At 41.4% G+C, this 23,389-nt stretch overlaps 1 protein-coding gene across 2 annotated transcripts in view; it reads left to right on the top strand.

The window, feature by feature from the left end:
- CRPPA (CDP-L-ribitol pyrophosphorylase A) overlaps positions 1–23,389 on the top strand; it is a 193,317-nt gene that overhangs the window by 73,383 nt on the left and 96,545 nt on the right. For both annotated transcript variants that reach the window (XM_084621301.1, XM_084621302.1), the window contains exon 4: positions 6,237–6,341. In XM_084621301.1, the coding sequence (XP_084477427.1) occupies positions 6,237–6,341 (105 nt within the window). The remainder of the gene's footprint in view (positions 1–6,236; positions 6,342–23,389) is intronic.

Below are 23,389 nucleotides of genomic sequence, written 5' to 3' on the forward strand. Positions count from 1 at the left end.
AAACCAGATATGATAGGGATAAGGGAAACATGGTGGAATAGTAGTTGTGACTGGAGTACGGGTTTTGATGGATATGTGCTGTTCAGGAAAGACAGAAATACAGGTGTAGATGGTGGAGTAGCATTGTATATTAATGACAAAGTAGACTGTAAGGAAATGAGAAGTGATGGAATGGATAAAATGGAATTTATTTGGGTCAAATCACTATGGGGAAGAATGGTTACAGAGGCTCCACTGGGACAGTGCTTGGGATCTGCTACAGAGCTCCAGGATCCTATTTGGATATATAGAGAGAACTTTTTCATATTTGTAATGAAATAAAGACTACTGGGAATTGTGTGATTATGGGAGACCTTAATTTCCCAGATATAAATTGGAGGGCAAGTGCTACTAATAATGATAGGGCCCAGATATTCCTGGGTATGATGGATTTCTTCACCAAATAGTCACTGGACTAACAAAGTGATTTAGTGTTGGTAAGTAGCAAGGAGCTCGTAGAACTGGTTATAGAGGGCAACCCTGGATAGAATGATCATGAGTTAATTCAGTTTAAATTAAATGGAAGAATAAACAAAAGTAGGTCTGCAAACAGGGCCCTTGATTTCTAAAGGGCAAACTTAAAAAAAATTAAGGGAATTAGGGAAGAAATCCCTAATGGAAATGGACTGAAGAAATCCAGGATCTGAATATGGAGGAGACTTGGAATTACTTTGTCAAACTTGCAGAAACTATCTGAAGCCTCTATCCCAAGGAAGGGGAAACAATTTGTAGGGAAAGATTACAGAAAAAAATTGGATAAACAAGCAACTCAAACAGGTTATTAAGAGAAAGCAAGAAGCCTACAAGGGATGAATCAGCAAGGAAAGCTATCTCTTGGAGGGCAGAATATGTAGGGATAAAGTGAGAACTGCCAAAAGCCAAGCAGAGTTGGCATTTACAAAGGAAATTAAAACCAATAGTAAAAGGTTATTTAACCAGATAAATAAAAAGAAAACAGGGAAAGAAAAGTGGGACCACTAAGGATTGAAGATGAGGTAGAGATAAAATATAAGCTTGGTATGGCTAATGGGAACAAGGATATGGCCAATAATGAGGTTTTTTTAATGAATCTTTAAAGTCAGAGGTTGTATCCTATGACTGGAGAACTGCAAATATATAGTACCTATATTTAAGAAAGGGAAAAAAAAGTGATCTGGGAAACTACAGGCCTGTTAGCTTGACCTCGATTGTATGCAAAGTCTTAGAACAAATCATGGAAGAGAGAGTAATTAAAGACATAGAGGTGAACAGTAATTGGGATAAAATGCAGCATGACTCTATGAAAGAACACATCAGACCAACCTGATCTCTTTCTTTGAGAAGAGTGTCCAGATTAGAAACTCAGTTAATGGAAATTTAGGGTATGGCTACACTTGCAGATGTAGAGTGCTTTGAGTTAAACCAGCCTTTGGAGAGCACAGTAGGGAAAGCGCTGAAATCTGTCCACACTGACAACTTCAAGTGCACTGACGTGGGCACATTTGCGGCACTTGCAGTGGCATTGGGCGCGGTGCATTATGGGCAGCTATCCCAGCATGCAAGTGACTGCAATGTGCTTTTCAAAAGGGGATGGGGTGGGGTGTACTGTGACAGGGAGTGTGTTGTGTGTATGTGGGGGGAGAGAGAGTGGGTTTTTGGGGGGCTGAGAGCATGTCACCATGCTCTCTTGTAAGTTCAGACAGCAGCAGACCCCCTTTCCTCCCCCGCCTCTTTCTCTCTCACACAGCATTCCACACTAATGGTTGCTTTGTCTCGGAGCAGATAAGCAGCTGGCTGTCAGAAATGGAGCTTTCAAAGGGCATTCCTACAGTGATTCAAAAACAATGACAAGAGTGGCCGCTTGACTTAAGGGGATTATGGGACATTTCCGGAGGCCGATCAGAGCGTAGTAATGCAACACCTTGTTCACACTGATGCCCGGGCATTGTAGCCAAGGCACAGCAAACGTTATTCCACTCGCTGAGGTGGAGTACCAGGAGCGCTGTAGCTGCGGAGTCAGAGCGCTCTACGTGCCTTGCCAGTGTGGACGAGTAGGGCGCCCGGGGCTGCTTTAATGTGCTCTAACTCGCAAGTGTAGCCAAGCCCTTAGTAGATCTAATCTACCTGGATTTCAGTAAAGCATTTGATACAGTTCCACATGGGAAATTATTAGTTAAATTGGAGAAGATGGGGATTTAATACAAGAAGTGAAAAGTAAGTAAGGAACTGGTTAAAGGGGAGACTGTGCTGGGTTATACTAAAAGGTGAACTGTCAGACTAGAGGAAGGTTACCAATAGAGTTCCTCAAGGATCAGTCTTGGGACCAATCTTATTGAATATTTTCATTAATGACCTTGGCACAAAAAGTGGGAGTGTGCAAATAAAATTTGTGGATGACACAAAATTGGGAGGTATTGCTAATAACAAAGCAGGACTGGGATATCATACAAGAAGATTTGGATGACATTGAAAACTGGACTAATAGAAATGGGATGAAATTTATTAGTGCAAAGTGAAAGCTCATGCACTTAGGGACTAGCAACAAGAAAACGGCGAATGAGTCCTAGGATGTATCCGGTGATGTATTTCTGGAAGAGATGGAGAAGTGTTATTACCACTTTCCAAGGAACTGGTGAGACCTAATATGGAATACTGTGTGCAATTCTGGTCTTCCATGTTTACGAAAGATGAACTCAAAATGGAACTGGTGCAGAGAAGGGCTACTAGAATGATCAGAAGAATGGGGAACTTACCATACAAGAGGAGACTTAAGGAGCTTGGCTTGTTTAGCCTAACAAAATGAAAGTTGACAGGAGATATGATTGCTTTCTATAAATACAACAGAAGGATAAACACCAGGGAGGGAGAAGAGTTATTTAAGTTACGGATCAATGTTGGCACAAGAACAAGTAGATATAAACTAGCCATCAGTATGTTTAGGCTTGAAATTAGAAGAAGGTTTCTAACCATCAGAGGCGTGAAGTTTTGGAACAGCCTTCCCAAGGGAGTAGTGGGACAAAATCCTAACTTGTTTCAAGATTGAGTTTGATAAGTTTGTGGAGGGGATGGTATGATGAGGTTTCATACAATGGCATGTGGCCCATCTGTGACTGTTATAGCAAATATCTCCAGTGACCATAGATAGGACAGGATTATAGGACAGGGTGGGCTCTGAGTTACTACAGAGAATTCTTTCCTAAGCGTCTGACTGGTGGGTCTTGCCCACATGCTCAGGATCTAACTGATTGCCATATATGGGGTTGGAAAGAAATTTTCCTTCATGTCAGATTGGCAGAGATCCTGGGGGTTTTTCACCTGCCTTTGTAACATGGGGCACAAGTCACTTGCTGGTTTGGATTAGAGTAGATGGTGGATTCTCTGTAACGTGAAGTCTTTAAATCAAGATTTGAGGACATCAGTAACTCAGCCAGAATTTATGGACCCACTTCTACAGGAGTGGGTGGATGGGGTTCTGTGATCTGCAATGTGCAGGAAATCAGACTGGATGATCATGATGGTCCCTTCTGTCCTTAAAGTCTGTGAGTCTGTGTTACTAGAAAATAATTTGTGTATACATACCTCTTAAGGAGGGAAAATTTTTAATAATAAATGATTGATTGGCATTGAGACTCACTTGAAATACCACCAATATTACTGGTTTTTTTGAATATTTTGTCCCTAAATCCAAATGTGTGCGTAACTTACAGTCCCATATTATATATATCAGAAAGCCTGATTCCATGCTGCAGTATATTTGTTGTGGATGTGATTTAGTTCTTTAGTGTATGGCATATAACAGCTTTGTGTAATGTAAATAAAACTGTGGAACTTTTTTCATTGCTCTTGTTATGATGGTATGAATAGTTTCCTGAAACAAGTTCCCTTTCTTTTTAGGTGTGTTACACCTTAATTCATGCTCCTGTTTTATTTTCTTACCTAAAGCTATTAAAAATGGCTATGGAAATATACTGCTAAAATTCAGCTTTTTAAAAAAAAATTGGAGGGATAAAAAGCTTTTCTTGCTGGTTGCAAGATGACTGACTGGAAAACCAATTATTCTTATTCATTTAAGTATTACACTAAGAGGCCATTAGAATTTCATACAGTTCTATTTTCTTTATCTGATATATTCCTTTAGGCATTTCACAGATACCTTGCAAGAGATAAACAGGAACAAAGGGAATCTTACATCAACATTGTTATTTGTCATTTGTTCTACACTGGGAACTTACATTGGCCTAGTTATGTCTCCGAGGGGTGTGAAAAATCTACAGCTGCAGAGACATAGCTATGCTGACTTAACCCGCAGTGTAGACAGTGCTAGGCCTGTGGAAGAGTTCTTTCATAAACCTAGCTATTGCCTCTCAGGGAAGTGGGTTAACTACAGCAATGGGAGAACGCTCCTGTTGCTGTAGTGAATGTCTACAATGAAGCTGCTGCAACTGTACCACTGTAGCATTTTAAATATAGACATACCCTTACACTTAAACTTACTGAGGAAATACAAGACTATTGTGAGTCACATTATAGTATTGTTGCTCCTACCTTCTGTAGTCAGCCTAATAGACTTTAAAGAAACTCACAGCTGACATGTTAGGGTTTGTTGTTGTTTTCTGTTTCCTAAATGGAACAAGAGAGAAAAGGAAGGCAGGGCAGGAATCTAAAATAACTGTATTGGGTTACTTTCTCTGTTGCTCCGTAAAATTTCTCAATTTCATACTCCCTGCTTATATGTCAGGACTGAAGTATATGAGTATAAATAGTTTGGGTTCACCCCCACTCCCTGCCCACTGCTGTGTTAAAGTGTTCTGGTTTGGTTTTCCTCTTCTAAATTGCTGTCTGCTACATTTAATTGTGTAGTCATGCTATATTTTAATTACTCAGAGCTTGGAGGACGAAAACTTTTTCCTATGTATTTTTCCCTGGGCTCTGATGTGAACTCTTATTTTTAAATAATAACTGCAGTTATTCCGGAGGATTTGCAGCTATATCTGAGTGGTACCCTAAGTCAGAATTTAGAACTATTTATGTTAACTATGTGTTCCAAAACTGAACATGATAAACAACTTCTCTGCACTGAGCCTGGCACTTTTGCAGTGCCCACCAAATCCAAGGAAGAAGAATTTAATAGTGAAATTTGTGTATAGGAGACCTGCTAGATTCTAGAGGTTTGGACACTTTGCACTGCCTGAGCAGTACAAACAGAACATAATCTAGGGAATTTCCCCTGCAGTGCTGTCGCCTATGCCATCCTCACCCCTTACATCCCTGTGCTGGGAGATGAAGGGTGCAGAGTTCTAACACAATTCTGAGCTGGTTTGTGGTCCTTTAGAGGGTGTAATGTAGCCTAAGGGCTGTTTCACTTGCATCAGGGCCATTACAGCTTGAGATTCAGGGAGTCATGTACCGCAGTCTATGCTTTGTGATGAGTGTAGCTTGGCTCTGGAAAATCTGTCCCCTAATTTTGCTGTCCTGTCTGAATATTTTTGCCTTTCAAGTCCTCGATAATTAGATGTGCTCAGCTGCTTGAAAGGTGTGAGGGGTGAAGAAGGAGTGTGTTTTGGGAGAGTGCCCTTTCATGCTGATAGGAAAGCAAATGGAATTCCAGCCACTTGTCTTCATCTGAAAACTTGTGGCTATAACATGGAGACTTGTTACTCTAGGGTTCTGTATGTGTGTAAAAATGGGAACAAATAAATGGCAGATGCACAGATCTGTAAGGGATGTGGGAAATCTCATTTAACTCCCTTGGCCTCCATCTCCCACACTTCAAAAGACAAAATGAACAATGTATTTAAATGAAAAAGCCCATTCTTCCATGGCTAGCTACCCAGCTCCACATCCTTATGAAGTTCACTGTTAAACTATTTCCATGATACCCGTTAGAAATTAAGGCCTCATCAGCAGCCTTTCATAACTGTAACTTCTGATCATCAAAGTTCAGTACCTAATGGTGTGGCAAGTCTATCTAGACTCATGAAAGTCCATAAATTACTAGAGTCTGGCATCGTGTGAACAGGGTCGGCTTCCTGGCATAACTGCGCCAAAGCGCCTCAGTCCTAACTTACACAACTGTTAAGGCGCCAGTGCTGTGGATAGAACTCTAAGGACACAAAATGTGGTTAAACGAGACAAAATATTTTGTCATTTAGACCATTAATATGGTAATTACACTCTTAAATATAATAACAAATTTGTTCTTGTTTTAATTGCTACAGTGTACTGATTATGACCTGGATTATGGGACAGAATGTTTGCACTTGGCTCTAAAATACTGTAAAACAAATGCCAAACTTATTGAAGGATCGCCTGATCTCTGGAAGGTAAGAGCAATATTGATTTTCTTTTATTTATTTGTTTAGTAAAAACACCACACCAGCTAAAATATCAGATAATTACAAAATATTAAAACTCCTTAAGATTTACAGTAATTATGCCTTTGTTTTACAAGTTTAAAAATTCTAAAAACTTGGGAATGGTTTATAACAGTTGAGGGGTAATGTATAATAAAGATTGGAGGTATTTAAAGAAATAATTCTTACCCAATTAAGGGTTGAAGAAAGAAATTATTCCTGTATTTGCAGTTCTTCATGTAGATTGTCAGTACAGATTCACACTCTTGAGGTCTGCTGGCTTGGAACCCTTTGGAAAGTTCTGAATATTATGAGGCTTCGTGGAGTTCACCTTAAGCTTTGCAACATTCCATGAGTGGTCATATCAAGAGGTGTGACCCCCACATGCAGCCTTGGGTCTTTTTAATTTCTTGGAATCTTGAGTAGACTCCACAAGAGTGGAGATGGAAGCTGGTGAGTGTGCATTTGTGCCAACAAGGAACTTTGAAGAGTTCCATTTAAGATGGGTTGCTTCTTCCTGCTTACAATATTGCCAGTACAGATTCCTATCCTTTGGAAATGGATAAAAGAAACAACTTTCTAAGAAGCTGGTTTTGAGGAGGAAACTTGGGGCCTGATCTACTGCCCATTAAACTCAGTGGAGAGAGTTCAGTTGACTTCAGTGGGTATTGAACAGTTACTGGGACTGCTCTCCTGAAGCAAGCATCAGATTTGGAAACCATATTACGAGAGCAAAGCTGCATAATGATGTGGATTGAGCTCCAGGTCGCGGCTCTCTATGTTTATTTGGGTATATAGGTGGAATAAAACGGTAGCTATCCCAAACTCTAGGTGTCCTGAAGAGCTATTTAAAATGTAGCAGCCCTATAATATATAGTAGTAACTAATTAAACAGTACAGCAAGATGAGGAAAAAGTATCTCAGCCTCCTTAAATACTGTCCCCCCAAAAAGGTCTTCATCCACAAAAACCCCAATAAAAAGACACTGAAGGTCAACACTTTTGAGCTATTTCACATAAGTGAGAAACAAGTTCCAACGCTATAGGGTCTTTTGGATGACTCTTTGACAGCAACTTCCTTTCTTTCAATCAAAGGGACTCAGTTTTGACTGTCTCAGTCGATCACAACCTTGGCAGTATAGCAAGGGGAGAGAGGTTGTCTCTTAGACAAATATCAGGCCACTTAAGGCTTATAGGTAAATGCAAACTGCTTAAACTCAATCAGAAACCAACAGGCAACCAATGCAGACCACAGAGCACCAATACAATATGTTAACATCAAGGTTCCCTGCTTAAACGTGCATTCTGTCACTTTCTGAATAGAGTTAAGATGCAGTCCCAAGTATACCATTGTAATCTAGTCTTAAAGTCACCAAGAAATAATTGACACAAGCAAGGTACACATGGGAAAGAGAAGCCTTTGCTGCCACAAAGTACCAAAAAAGCAATAGATTTATGAAAATTTAGGAGGCCTCAGATTTTTGTTGTTTTTTAAAATTTTGAACAGGTGCAGTTAGTATTCATAGATAATATGAGCTCACTGGGCTTGGTTCCACATTGAAGGAGCTCAGATGCCCTTCTAGGCTCCTTGGTCTTGACTTCATTTTGGCTAGGGGAACTTGCCCAAACACACCATCCATTTATGGTGCCAAAAAGAGAGGTCACTCATAGTACATATTCATAATATGGTCGTCCCTCCCCTTTTATACATATTTTAACCAGCAGTGACAGGGTAAATAATTCTGACCTTCAAATTATTATTATTTGGCATCTATTGAGTTAGTATCTCCTTGAGTTGAAGAGGAGCAAATCATGCCGTTTGGCACTATTATTTTAGTCTCCCCACAATCTCTGGCAGATGTCACTGCTTTGGTGACACATGGGCAGGGAGATTTGATTTAAATCAAATTGATTCAAATCATGATTTAAATCATTAATCAGGAAGCCTCGATTTAATCATGGATTTCTACATAAAAGTGCATTCTTGTTGGTTGTTATCACCTTAGTACATATTCTTCACAATTCAGAGATAGATGTAGGTTTCATTTTTAGAAGGTACACACTATACTTTTTTAAAGTGATTTATTTTGAAAACTTTTCAGATTAGTTTAACAGCTATATCACAAAATGAATGATTGTTTGGTTATTTCATTTACAAAAGGTAATTGAAGCAGATATTTATGAAGTCATTGGGAGGTGAACTATCTCCAGTTCAACAGGTTAATCATTAATATTTGGAAGATTTTCTTGCCAAGCTGTATTAGAAGGAGAACATCACCAGACAGACATTTAAATTGTTTTATTTAACTAAAACAACGTTATGTATTCCGGATTTTTTTTCTTTAACAGCAAACATATTTTAACAAAACAAGCATATGAATTTTTGAACTTAGTTAAACATTTAAGTTTTATAAAATCAGGTTTGCTTTTGTTAAAATTGTTTTTAACTAAAATACTTAAATGACATTTAAAAAAACCCCAGAAAAATTAAATCTACTATGTCAGCCAGGTCAACATGAGGAACTTAAAATATTGGCTTCTGTAGCTAACTCAGTCGTCTTCACCTTCATTTTCCTGTTTGTTCGTAATCTGGAATGAAAAAACAAGCTTTCCTGCTTTTTCAGGCCCCAAACGATTTCTCAATTTGGAATGATTTAGTCCAAAGGAAGAAAATATTCTTTCTACATCGGCAGAAGAACATCTACTGCTGTTAAAAGTGAGATTATCACTTTAACGGTCTCTGAATCCAAATGCTTAAGTGACTTCCACCAGTTCACTGGGGTGACTTTCTTTAAAACATCAGCAGCAAACGTATATTTCTTGACTGGTTCACCCTTAGCTCTGAAGTTTTATAGTTGGCATTATGGAGGGATGATTGTCCATGTCATAGCCAACTCCTCTTCTTCAGCAGTTAAAGTTTGACCCTGGTAACAAGTATTGAGAATATTTGCAAGAATATGAGCTGGAGATAGTGCTTGTCCCATTCGTTTTTTTAATGCTTGTAATTTAACTCTGTCATTGCGTATTTCTCTTTTTAAGATCTCACTCGGTTCCTTGCAAAATTCAACAGCGTCAGCAATAAAACCGCTATTTCCCTGCATTTTGTTCAAGGCGACAGAAATAGGCTTCAGGGTACTCAGCATGTGTTCAATGTTTCTCTTAAGCCCAATGTTGAGAACTTTGGCTGTGACAGCGCCATCTATTTTTTCCACAATTTTGTTCACAAACTGTCATCAGATTAGGCCAGTTCTTGATATAGTGCTCAAACCAGTCCACTACTGAGTTCCATCACACGTCTTGGGGGAGAGTTAGCTTGGTTCCTCCCACTTTGTTCAGAGAGCTGCTGAAAAGTGGTTGTTACGGAAGTATTTTGCAATTTCAACAACATTAGCCTTTATTTCTGGAACACTGAAGTCTTTGGCTAGGAGGTGCATCAAATGAGCATTGCAACTGTATAGTCATTAGTGTGGGACTCTCTTCTAAATAATTTCTTCTCATCTTGGATACATTTGCAGCATAGTCTGTGACCAAGCTGCATACTAGATATTTGCATTTTTTTCACAGTTTGTACTAGCTTTTAGTGCTACTTCTTGTAAGTATTCTGCTGTGTGTGCATTTCCTGATGTATCAGTTGTTTCTGTAAGGAAGCCATTCCCTTCTTCTGTTGTCACACAAGCACATACAACAGGCTCATTGTGGACATTACTCCACCCATCAAGACTCAGGTTAACAATTTAATGCTCTACAGCTTTTGCATACTGCTCAATTTCTCTTTCATACACTTTATCCAGCAATTTGCCTGCGACATCTGCTCTGTTGGGTGGACTGTATCCTGGTCTTAGTGACTGAACCAAGTTAATGAAGTGTGGGTTCTCAGTCATACGGAAGGGAGAGTTTGTTGTATAAAGAAACAGGGCAATTTTTTCAACAATGACCTCTTTTTGTAATTTGCTGGGGTTTATTACAAACTTATCTATGGCTGTTTCTGGATGATGGAGGCTTTTTTTTTTTCTTTTTGCTGCAGGTGATAAACTGTGGCTATGTGACATACATGATGTGACTGAAACACTATCATTGGCAGATAACTCTGAAACTATAAGAGATGGTGGTGATCTTGAAGGTGGATAGTCTTCAGAATCCTGTATGTTGAGGATGGATTCTCCTAAACAAAATAAGTCAATGCAGTTATTTAATTATTATTACCATACTGCTTATTTAGTATTACTCATTGCATTCACTGACACTCAGTACTACTTTAAAGGTGAAATTGTAAAAGGAAGATCTGCGTATTTCATCTATTTATTTTTTATCACAACTGCATCTAAAATCATAGTATCATAGAGTAACAACTATATTTTTTGCTCAAACATGAGAATTCAAGAATAGTCCAGAAGGAAGACAGGCAGTCCTTAAGAAAGAAGTCTGAAATAAAAAAGTTTACCCACCTGAAGATCCTGCATGTTCAGACATGTTCCTTTGATCATCTTCAACGCAGCTTCCTCCTGAGAAGGAACACTTCTCATGATGTTGTTTCATTCGGGCAACCAGGCCTTGCATTTTTTTCTTGCACTGTTTGCATTTTGCATGCATGCCTGTCTTACCCACAGGTAGAGAAACTTCATTCAAATAATCCCAAACTGGGTCTCTCTTACGGCCTGCTGCCATTATAGCTTTTCTCTTCTAGTGAGAGAATGGAATGGTAGATCTCAAATCAATGAAGGCTACACTCAGAAAGGCCTCAAGACTCCTGGAATATGCTGCTCAAAGTGTTTCACTTTTGTTTCTTTTGCCTGTCCCTCCCTTCTCACATTTATCTCCAGGCTGCTTCTCCTTGTCCAGATCTATTCTGCCCCCAACAATCTTCTATTCATTGAACTTTTTTGAAGCTTTGCACTTTTAGAGAGAGGTAAGGGATTGACTTTGTGTACACAAATTTGCAGAGGGACAATAGGGTTGAGGTCTGTTATTTATTTAATTATTTATTTAAACACATTTTTGCTGTTAACAAGCATGTTATCTCTGGAGACACAAATCCACAGTTTGAGAACTGCAAAACTAAGCATCTCTGATGGTATCTTCTAGACTGAGCACTGAGTCCCATTGGGTAGATAGAAAGATTAACCTAAATAATCTATACAGAAGCCCCTGGAATCCCATAAGATTGGGTCCCTAATCCATGAACTCATTTACAAAACTTTTCTTAAAAACGTTACATGAATATATTGTCTCATACTATAGAATTAGAATTTATAATCCCTATTCCATTATGAGATATCTTTGAGCTATAATGTATCTATCTTTAGATAGGTTTTTTCCTCAAAACTCATTTTATAAAAAAAAAAAAAAAAAAAAAAAAAAAATCCATTTATTTATTTATTTATTTAAATCCTTGATTTTTACCCACCCTGCTTTAAATGTCAGTGCTAATATCTGGCTTCATTTTACAATTTCTAGTACATTTCACTGTAAAGACAAGCTCTGATTGTAAGCTTTTTATGGTGATTTTTTCCAAAACAATTCTTATTATGGTCCACCCTACAATGACCCAGGGTATGTCTACACTATGAAATCAGGTCGAATTTATAGAAGTCGGTTTTTTAGAAATCAATTTTATATATTCGAGTGTGTGTGTCCCCACAGAAAATGCTCTAAATGCATTAAGTGCAGTAACTCGGTGGAGTGCTTCCACAGTATCGAGGCTAGCGTCGACTTCCGGAGCGTTGCACTGTGGGTGGCTATCCCACAGTTCCTGCAGTCTCCGCTGCCCATTGGAATTCTGGGTTGAGATCCCAATGCCTGATGGGGCTAAAACATTGTCGCCGGTGGTTCTGGGTACATATCGTCAGGCCCCCGTTCCCTCCCTCCCTCCCTCCCTCCGTGAAAGCAAGGGCAGACAATCGTTTCACGCCTTTTTTCCTGAGTTACCTGTGCAGACGCCATACCACGGCAAGCGTGGAGCCCGCTCAGGTAGCAGTCACAGTATGTCTTCTGGGTGCTGGCAGACACGGTACTGCATTGCTACACTGTAGCAGCAACCCATTGCCTTCTGGCAGCAGACGGTACAATATGACTGGTAGCCGTCATCGTCATGTCCGAGGTGCTCCTGGCCACGTCGGCCGGGAGCGCCTGGACAGATATGGGCGCAGGGACTAAGTTTGGAGTGACTTGACTAGGTCATTCTCTTTAGTCCTGCAGTCAGTCACATTGAACCATCTTATGGTGAGCAGGCAGGCAATACGGATTGCTAGCAGTCGTACTGTACCATCTTCTGCCAGGCAGGCAAGAGATGAGGATGGCTAGCAGTCGTACTGTACCATCTTCTGCCGAGCAGCCATGAGATGTGGATGGCATGCAGTCCTTCTGCACCGTCTGCTGCCAGCCAAAGATGTAAAAGATAGATGGAGTGGATCAAAACAAAAAATAGACCAGATTTGTTTTGTACTCATTTGCTTCCCCCCCTCCCCTGTCTAGGGGACTCATTCCTCTAGGTCACACTGCAGTCACTCACAGAGAAGGTGCAGCAAGGTAAATCTAGCCATGTATCAATCAGAGGCCAGACTAACCTCATTGTTCCAATAAGAACAATAACTTAGGTGCACCATTTCTTATTGGAACCCTCTGTGAAGTCCTGCCTGAAATACTCCTTGATGTAAAGCCACCCCCTTTGTTGATTTTAGCTCCCTGAAGCCAACCCGCCACATTTGAGCTTCAGCCCTGTCTTCAGCCTGCCACTTACTCTCTTCAGCCCGCCACCTCTCCTCCCGGTCATTTTCCTGCACTCTGACATTATTTGCCTCCACGCATTCGTCTGTGCTCTGTCAGTGTGGGAGGACAGCATGAGCTCAGAGAACATTTCATCACGAGTGCGTTTTTTTTTTCTTTCTAAGCTTCACTAGCCTCTGGGAAGGAGAAGATCCTGTGATCATTGAAACACATGCAGCTGGTGGAGAAAAAAAAAAGGGACAGCGGTATTTAAAAAGACACATTTTATAAAACAGTGGCTACACTCTTTCAGGGTAAACCTTGCTGTTAACATTACATACATAGCACATGTGCTTTCGTTACAAGGTCGCATTTTGCCTCCCCCTACCGCATGGCTACCCCCTCAACCCTCCCCCCTCCCCGTGGCTAACAGCGGGGAACATTTCTGGTCAGCCACAGGTAAGCAGCCCAGCAGGAACGGGCTCCTCTGAGTGTCCCCTGAAGAAAAGCACCCTATTTCAACCAGGTGACCATGAATGATATCTCACTCTCCGGAGGATAACACAGAGAGATAAAGAACGGATGTTGTTTGAACGCCAGCAAACATACACTGCAATGCTTTGTACAATGATTCCTGAGTACGTGTTACTGGCCTGGAGTGGTAAAGTGTCCTACCATGGAGGACCCAATAAGGCTGCCCTCTCCAGAAACCTTTTGCAAAGGCTTTGGGAGTACATCCAGAAGAGCCGCGAATGCCAGGGCAAAGTAATCCTTTCACATGCTTGCTTTTAAACCATGTGTCATAAATATAAAGGGAAGGGTAAACCCCTTTGAAATCCCTCCTGGCCAGGGGAAAGCTCCTCTCACCTGTAAAGGGTTAAGAAGCTAAAGGTAACCTCGCTGGCACCTGACCAAAATGACCAATGAGGAGACAAGATACTTTCAAAAGCTGGGAGGAGGGAGAGAAACAAAGGGTCTGTGTCTGTCTGTAGTCGTCTTGGCCGGGGACAGAACAGGAATGGAGTCTTAGAACTTTTAGTAAGTAATCTAGCTAGGTATGTGTTAGATTATGATTTCTTTAAATGGCTGAGAAAAGAATTGTGCTGAATAGAATAACTATTTCTGTCTGTGTATCTTTTTTGTAACTTAAGGTTTTGCCTAGAGGGGTTCTCTATGTTTTTTAATCTAATTACCCTGTAAGATATCTACCATCCTGATTTTACAGGGGGGATTTCTTTATTTCTATTTACTTCTATTTTTTATTAAAAGTCTTCTTGTAAAACACTGAATGCTTTTTCATTGTTTTCAGATCCAAGGGTTTGGGTCTGTGGTCACCTATGCAAATTGGTGAGGCTTTTTATCCAATATTTCCCAGGAAAGGGGGAGTGCAAGTGTTGGGAGGATTGTTCATTGTTCTTAAGATCCAAGGGTCTGGGTCTGTAGTCACGTAGGCAAATTGGTGAGGCTTTTTACCAAACCTTGTCCAGGAAGTGGGGTGCAAGGTTTTGGGAAGTATTTTGGGGGGAAGGACGCGTCCAAACAGCTCTTCCCCAGTAACCAGTATTAGTTTGGTGGTGGTAGCGGCCAGTCCAAGGATAACGGGGGTAATATTTTGTACCTTGGGGAAGTTTTGACCTAAGCTGGTAAAGATAAGCTTAGGAGGTTTTTCATGCAGGTCCCCACATCTGTACCCTAGAGTTCAGAGTGGGGGAGGAACCGTGACACCATGTATAGTATTTTAAAAGGTACACTCACCAGAGGTCCCTTCTCTGCCTGCCGGGTCCAGGAAGCAGCCTTGGGTGGGTTCAGGGGGTACTGACTCCAGGTCCAGGGTGAGAAGCAGTTCCTAGCTGTCGGGAAAACCGGTTTCTCCGCTTGCTTGCTGTGAACTATCTACAACCTCATCATCATCATCTTCTTCGTCCCCAAAATCTGCTTCCGTGTTGCCTCCATCTCCATTGAAGGAGTCAAACAACATGGCTGGGGTAGTGGTGGCTGAACCCCCTAAAATGGCATGCAGCTTATCATAGAAGCAGCATGTTTGGGGCTGTACCTGGAGCAGCCGCTCGCCTCTCTGGTTTTCTGGTAGGCTTGCCTCAGCTCCTGAAGTTTCACGTGGCACTTCTTCGGGTCCTTGTTATGGCCTCTGTCCTTCATGCCCTGGGAGATTTTGACAAAGGTTTTGGCATTTCGAAAACTGGAACGGAGTTCTGATAGCACGGATTCCTCTCCCCATACAGCGATCAGATCCCATACCTGCCGTTCAGTCCATGCTGGAGCTCTTTTGCGATTCTGGGACTCCATCATGGTCCCCTCTGCTGATGAGCTCTGCATGGTCACCTGCAGCTTGCCACGCTGGCCAAACAGGAAATGAGATTCAAAAGTTTGCGGTTCTTTTCCTGTCTACCTGGCCAGTGCATCTGAGTTGAGAGTGGTGTCCAGAGCGGTCACAATGGAGCACTCTGGGATAGCTCCCGGAGGCCAATACCGTCGAATTGTGTCCACAGTACCCCAAATTCGACCCGGTAAGGCCGATTTAAGCGCTAACCCACTTGTCAGGGGTGGAGTAAGGAAATTGATTTTAAGAGCCCTTTAAGTCGAAATAAAGGGCTTCATCGTGTGGACGGGTGCAGGTTTACATCGATTTAACGCTGCTAAATTCGACCTAAAGTCCTAGTGTAGACCAGGGCCCAGAAACTTTGAAGCCCAAAAGTCTCCTGATTTTGTAATTAATGAATTAATGAATTAATTAATGTATTGAGAACCCCTGACAAATTTCTGGCTTTGTTGGAGGCTTTTGCCTCAAGTGAAGGGAAACTCAACAGAGGTGTTGTGTTGAAGTGAGGTTGCTCTACTGACTCATAAAAAATAGAGATGTTCATTAGTGATATTCAACTAAATTTTCTCCACCTCTGAAAGGAGTAGAATGCACCTAAAGGAGTACAGAGATGGGGTAAGGTGGCAGGCAGAAAATGTATATGGCACTGATATACAATAAGATAAAAATGAGAACAGTACTAACAAACAGGAAAGAGTCTTGGTAACAATGGAGCCAGGAAGGTCCTAGAAAGCCATAGATGCAAAACCACAATGAACCATTAGCCATAATGAGGATGGAGGACATTCAAAGGCAGAGAGCCCCCACAGCTAATGAACAGAAACCACATCAGGACTGTTGGGAAACAAAGGAAGAGACTGTAAAGGAGAAAAGACAGAGTATGGTCTTTGCTTGGGGAAGAGTCTTATGGGAAGAATGAATTGACAGAAGCAATTCCAGGAGACAAAGAGGGCTGTTGGGGTTGTTACAACAGAAAAACAGACTAACCTGCATTGAGGAAGAAGAGTGTAAGCATGTTAGGAATGAGAGTATGAGGAACACATTGCTACAGAGTCTGTGGAATTGATGGTCATATCTTGACACCAAAGAGCTCTGAAAATAGATTTTCTTGCTAGAAATAGAAATGCCCTCTTTCTAGGTAAGTCTTGAGATCTCTTTGGTATTCTCATACTTCTCAATCTGTGCACTGTCTTCAGCACTGTCAATTACTTCCTCTTTTCAGAAATTTCCTCTGCTACTGGATTCAGAGACTGTGCTCACTTGGTTCTTTTCTCTTTGAATGTATCTTGTCTTCTCCCTCTTTCTGTAGGAGTCCCTTAGTGCTGTGTCTTCTTCCTCTAGATTTTATTCCTGGTTGACTTCAGTAGGTGCATCAACTTTCTTTGCTGTCTTTATGTTGAGACTTCCATATCTACCTTTCCAGCCTGACCTTTACCCTTTCAGAGTGTCTCTGACTGTCTGTTCAACATCTGTTCCTGGAAGTCAGCTGCCAACCCAAACTCAAAATTACTAAAACTCAAAGTCCTGATCTTTCCTCTTCTCTTTAATAAAATCGGCAACTTGCCATCCCCTCCGACCCTAAGGCTTGTTGGCCAAATTTTTTCTTTTTACTTTACTCTTCCCTTCTTTCCCTACATCAGTTCTGTACCTGAAAATGTGCTGATATTTTTTTCTGAAGTGCCCTCAAATGCATCTGTTCTTTTTTGTTTCCACCACCAAAACCCTCCCCTGTGCCCTGATCATCTACAGCAATCTCTCTGTGATCTCCTAACTCTTGCTTCACTCCCTCTTCAGTCTATCAAAAATGCAGTTGTAAAGAGTATCTCTCACTCACCAGTCCAGTCATGTCCAGATGCTGCTCTTCCGGTCTTTTCAGTAGTATTCCTTTGTAGCAAACTAAAGCTCTTTTCCTCCCCTTCATTGCTCCTGCATATCACTCTGCTCTCTGGTTAGGGGTTTGTTTGGTGCGTTTTTTTTGCACTCTTGAACACAGATTTCCAAAGTACTAGGCTTGCTTCCTAACAACAGAACCCTGCTTTCTCTCCCTCATTGGTCTTAGGATAATGGAACCACAAAGGTGGTGTGAAGCTACTTTTGCCTCTCCACCTCTGGCAATGCTCCAAGTGCAGCACATGGATGGTTATCTCTGGGAGGTGATACCTCTTTGCATTACTTAGGGAGGTTGTGGAATCTCCTTTGAAGTTTTTAAGGTCAGGCTTGACAAAGCGTTGGCTGGGATGATTTAGTTGGGGATTGGTCCTGCTTTGAGTAGGGGGTTGGACTAGATGAGCTCCTGAGGTCCCTTCCAACCCTGATATTCTATGATTCTCTGGAGACACAAATCCACAGTTTGAGAACTGCAAAACTAAGCGTCTCTGATGGTATCTTCTAGACTGAGCACAGAGTCCCATTGGGTAGATAGAATGATTAACCTAAATAATCTATACAGAAGCCCCTGAAACCCATAAGATTGGGTCCCTAATCCATGAACTATTGGAACTCATTTACAAACTTTTCTTAAACATTAAATTAGTATATTGTCTTATATGATAGAATTAGAATTTATAATCCCTGTTCCATGATGCGATATCTGAGCTATAATGTATCTTAATTAAAACTATTTGTAGATAAGTTTTCTCCTCAAAAAGCTTTTTATCAAAAAAATCCGATTTTAAATAAAAAAAAAATATTTTTAATTTTTTTTTTAAGTAATTGATTTTTATCCATCCTGCACATGGGTTGCTTTTTGGAGGTTTCCTTGCAACCATAAAGATTAAAGATTTAGGTTTTTTTAAAATGAAATCTGAGAATCTGAAGAACAAGATGACGTCTTAAAAGAGGTGATGGCATGGTGTACTTGTTCTTCTGAGGCACCAACTTGCGTCCTGAGTACTTTACAGGGACCTTTTAACATCCAAGTTGATTGACTTGTTAGAAACCACTCTACAAACTTAATAGTGATACTTTGTTGTCTGTTGATACTCCAATGAGTCTTATGTTGTCATCTTATGATTTCCACCGAAACCATCTTCATAGTAAACATAATTATTACTTTGGTGTTTTTTGATCATTCTGTATCCTTTTGTTTAAGTTCCCCCATTTTCTTTTAGCACCTCAGTTATTGTTCTCCTGCTCTGATATGTGGGTTTTAGTGGAGGGTGTATCAAGCATGCCTTGCACTGCATTCAGTAAGATCTGAAACTTCTTGATTGAGGTCTCTTCAGACTGTTTACCATGTCTGATGATGACTGTAGATCCTTCGCTATTGTCAAGGTTGGTGTGGATTCAGATGCCCAAGACTGTGCCCCTCCAGCTTAAAGATATTATTGTTGGTTTGCGGTTTGTGAAGCATTATTCCTCAAGACTTTTCTTCTCTCAGAGTAGCTATTGTATTTTTGTAGCATGAAATTTTTCAACAGTCTATTATTTTAGGATTCATAAGTACATTGCTAGGTCTGGAGCCAGTTCAAAACACATCATCCATCTTGCACAGTAAATTTCCACTCAACGTTATTTCTAATAAGACAGTAGTAAGTCTTAGATGAAGAGGTGATGTATTGAACCTTCAGCACTACTTGTACAACGCTATCATTTTTAGAGCAGAATTTAAGACATTCCTTATGCATTGACTGCATAAAACAAAAAATTTTAAAATAATTTTTTGGGAGAATATTTTTTCAGAAGCACAAAATCTCTACCGTCTATTTTCTTATTCATCCTCCCTAAAGAACAGATTCTGCCATGCTTCTTCATATTGAAAAGTACCTTATTCCTTGAGTCAACACCCCTGTTTTCAGTGGGATTACTTGTAAAGTAAGGTACTACTACTCACTGTAAGAGTGACAGAATATGGCCCTGAATGTTCATTCAATCCTTTTTATAACATTTCCAGATATCACTAATGCCTCTAGCAGGGGAGTTGAAGTCTTCAGGCTCAAATCTGCATTGTGCTCATCATCTTGCATAATTGTCCTCAGCTATATATTAAGCTCTACATTAGCTTGTTACACACAGTGAATGTATAAAGTATTATGGTTACTGGCTTTTCTGTGAAGCTTTTTGGTGCTTTGATGAGTTATGCTACACGTGCCAAGAACTGATATGTCTCCAGAGAGATCAACATCAGTCTTCTTATTTCCAACAGAGGAAAAGAACTCCACTCTAATGAAGAAGAACTGACACAGTAATGATGCTTCAAAAGTTGCTTGAAATTTCAGAGAATCTGGAATAGAATATCTTCAGCCTATTGTCTCTTATTTGATGGTAAACAGTTTTTAAAGTCATTAAAAATGCTGAGGCAGTCTCTCTCTCTCTGTCTCTCTCTCTCTCTCTCTCTCAACTGCATATATTTTTTGTGGAGGTTTCTACGTCCTTAGTAAGCCACAATCCATCAACTGATAGTCCTTCAGAACACCTTTCTTTTGCCCATAATCTTCAGTATCTACCTTTGGATTCTGTCTGACAGAAATTGTCCTTTTTCCATTCACTGAATTCTTTCCAAGGTATTTGTAGTAGTGTGGGCCAATCTCAAGGTACTCACCCAAAGGCTGCTACACTAAACAGATGCTACTAACACAGAGAGGTCCATTAGTAAGCCATCTCTTCCATCCCACCTCTTGAGATCAGGGTGACTGAATCTAAAAGCCCTGTCTTAGGAAGATTCCTTATCTGATGTTGCCTCAAAGCAGTTCTGCCATCTTGCCACCACCCTTTAATTATTTGGAATACTATCTGCAGCCTATTAAGTATGGCTTAATCTGATGCAATCACAGAAAAGGTGATTTTTATATGCATATTACTGTTCCTTTTAATTACTTCAGGTCGTTTCACCTAACTGTTCTCTATATCATGATTGCTTATGTTTAATAACTACTCTTGGCAGCGCTTTTAAGTGTGAGCACTGCCTTTTTGCTATCTTTGTTCTATGAATGCGTTATGTATTAATTTTATTTTCAAGTTTGTAACATACTCATTTTTGGAGTGAGAATCATTCATAAAGCTTTGGTCTTAACTATCTTGAGCAATTTAGTATCATCTGCAAACTTTGCCACCTCGCTGTTTACCCCTTTCTCCAGATCATTTATGAATAAGATTGGTCCTAGGACTGACCCTTGGGGAACACCACTAGTTACCCCTCTCCATTCTGAAAATTTACCATTTATGCCTAACCTCTGTTCCCTGTCTTTTAACCAGTTCTCAATCCATGAAAGTATCTTCCCTCTTGTCCCATGACAACTTAATTTACATTAGAGCCTTTGGTAAGGGACCTTGTCAAAGGCTTTCTGGAAATCCTACACTATGTCCACTGGATCCCCCTTGTCCACATGTTTGTTGACCCCTTCAACGAACTCTAATAGATTAGAATCATAGAATCATAGAATATCAGGGTTGGAAGGGACCCCAGAAGGTCATCTAGTCCAACCCCCTGCTCGAAGCAGGACCAATTCCCAGTTAAATCATCCCAGCCAGGGCTTTGTCAAGCCTGACCTTAAAAACCTCTAAGGAAGGAGATTCTACCACCTCCCTAGGTAACGCATTCCAGTGTTTCACCACCCTCTTAGTGAAAAACTTTTTCCTAATATCCAATCTAAACCTCCCCCACTGCAACTTGAGACCATTACTCCTCGTTCTCTCATCTGCTACCATTGAGAACAGTCTAGAGCCATCCTCTTTGGAACCCCCTTTCAGGTAGTTGAAAGCAGCTATCAAATCCCCCCTCATTCTTCTCTTCTGCAGGCTAAACAATCCCAGCTCCCTCAGCCTCTCCTCATAACTCATGTGTTCCAGTCCCCTAATCATTTTTGTTGCCCTTCGCTGGACTCTCTCCAATTTATCCACATCCTTCTTGAAGTGTGGGGCCCAAAACTGGACACAGTACTCCAGATGAGGCCTCACCAATGTCGAATAGAGGGGAACGATCACGTCCCTCGATCTGCTCGCTATGCCCCTACTTATACATCCCAAAATGCCATTGGCCTTCTTGGCAACAAGGGCACACTGCTGACTCATATCCAGCTTCTCGTCCACTGTCACCCCTAGGTCCTTTTCCGCAGAACTGCTGCCTAGCCATTCGGTCCCTAGTCTGTAGCTGTGCATTGGGTTCTTCCGTCCTAAGTGCAGGACCCTGCACTTATCCTTATTGAACCTCATCAGATTTCTTTTGGCCCAATCCTCCAATTTGTCTAGGTCCTTCTGTATCCTATCCCTCCCCTCCAGCGTATCTACCACTCCTCCCAGTTTAGTATCATCCGCAAATTTGCTGAGAGTGCAATCCACACCATCCTCCAGATCATTTATGAAGATATTGAACAAAACCGGCCCCAGGACCGACCCTTGGGGCACTCCACTTGATACCGGCTGCCAACTAGACATGGAGCCATTGATCACTACCCGTTGAGCCCGACAATCTAGCCAGCTTTCTACCCACCTTATAGTGCATTCATCCAGCCCATACTTCCTTAACTTGCTGACAAGAATACTGTGGGAGACCGTGTCAAAAGCTTTGCTAAAGTCAAGAAACAATACATCCACTGCTTTCCCTTCATCCACAGAACCAGTAATCTCACCATAAAAGGCGATTAGATTAGTCAGGCATGACCTTCCCTTGGTGAATGCATGCTGGCTGTTCCTGATCACTTTCCTCTCATGCAAGTGCTTCAGGATTGATTCTTTGAGGACCTGCTCCATGATTTTTCCAGGGACTGAGGTGAGGCTGACTGGCCTGTAGTTCCCAGGATCCTCCTTCTTCCCTTTTTTAAAGATTGGCACTACATTAGCCTTTTTCCAGTCATCCGGGACTTCCCCGGTTCGCCACGAGTTTTCAAAGATAATTGGCAATGGCTCTGCAATCACAGCCGCAAATTCCTTCAGCACTCTCGGATGCAACTCGTCCGGCCCCATGGACTTGTGCACGTCCAGCTTTTCTAAATAGTCCCTAACCACCTCTATCTCCACAGAGGGCTGGCCATCTCTTCCCCATTTTGTGATGCCCAGCGCAGCAGTCTGGGAGCTGACCTTGTTAGTGAAAACAGAGGCAAAAAAAGCATTGAGTACATTAGCTTTTTCCACATCCTCTGTCACTAGGTTGCCTCCCTCATTCAGTAAGGGGCCCACACATTCCTTGGCTTTCTTCTTGTTGCCAACATACCTGAAGAAACCCTTCTTGTTACTCTTGACATCTCTGGCTAGCTGCAGCTCCAGGTGCGATTTGGCCCTCCTGATAACATTCCTACATGCCCGAGCAATATTTTTATGCTCTTCCCTGGTCATAAGTCCAACCTTCCACTTCTTGTAAGCTTCTTTTTTATGTTTAAGATCCGCTAGGATTTCACCATTAAGCCAAGCTGGTCGCCTGCCATATTTACTATTCTTTCGACTCATCGGGATGGTTTGTCCCTGTAACCTCAACAGGGATTCCTTGAAATACAGCCAGATCTCCTGGACTCCTTTCCCCTTCAAGTTAGTCCCACAGGGGATCCTGGCCATCCATTCCCTGAGGGAGTCGAAGTCTGCTTTCCTGAAGTCCAGGGTCCGTGTCCTGCTGCTTACCTTTCTTCCCTGTGTCAGGATCCTGAACTCAACCAACTCATGGTCACTGCCTCCCAGATTCCCATCCACTTTTGCTTCCCCCACCAATTCTACCCGGTTTGTGAGCAGCAGGTCAAGAAAAGCGCCCCCCCCCAGTTGGCTCCTCTAGCACTTGCGCCAGGAAATTGTCCCCTACGCTTTCCAAAAACTTCCTATGATTAGTAAGACATGATTTCCCTTTACAGAAACCATATTGACTTTTGCCCAACAATTTATGTTCTTCTATGTGTCTGACAATTTTATTCTTTACTATGGTTTCAACTAATTTGCCTGGCACGGACATTAGACTTACTCGTCTGTAATTGCCAGGATCACCTCGAGAGCCCTGTAACAGGATCCATGACCCACCCCTCTTCCTGGGACCCGCTTGCTGCCCCAATAAGGCTCAGATA

The sequence above is a fragment of the Lepidochelys olivacea genome (genome assembly GCF_965140295.1).
Source record: "Lepidochelys olivacea isolate rLepOli2 genome assembly, chromosome: 2".
Taxonomy (NCBI): Eukaryota; Metazoa; Chordata; order Testudines; family Cheloniidae; genus Lepidochelys; species Lepidochelys olivacea.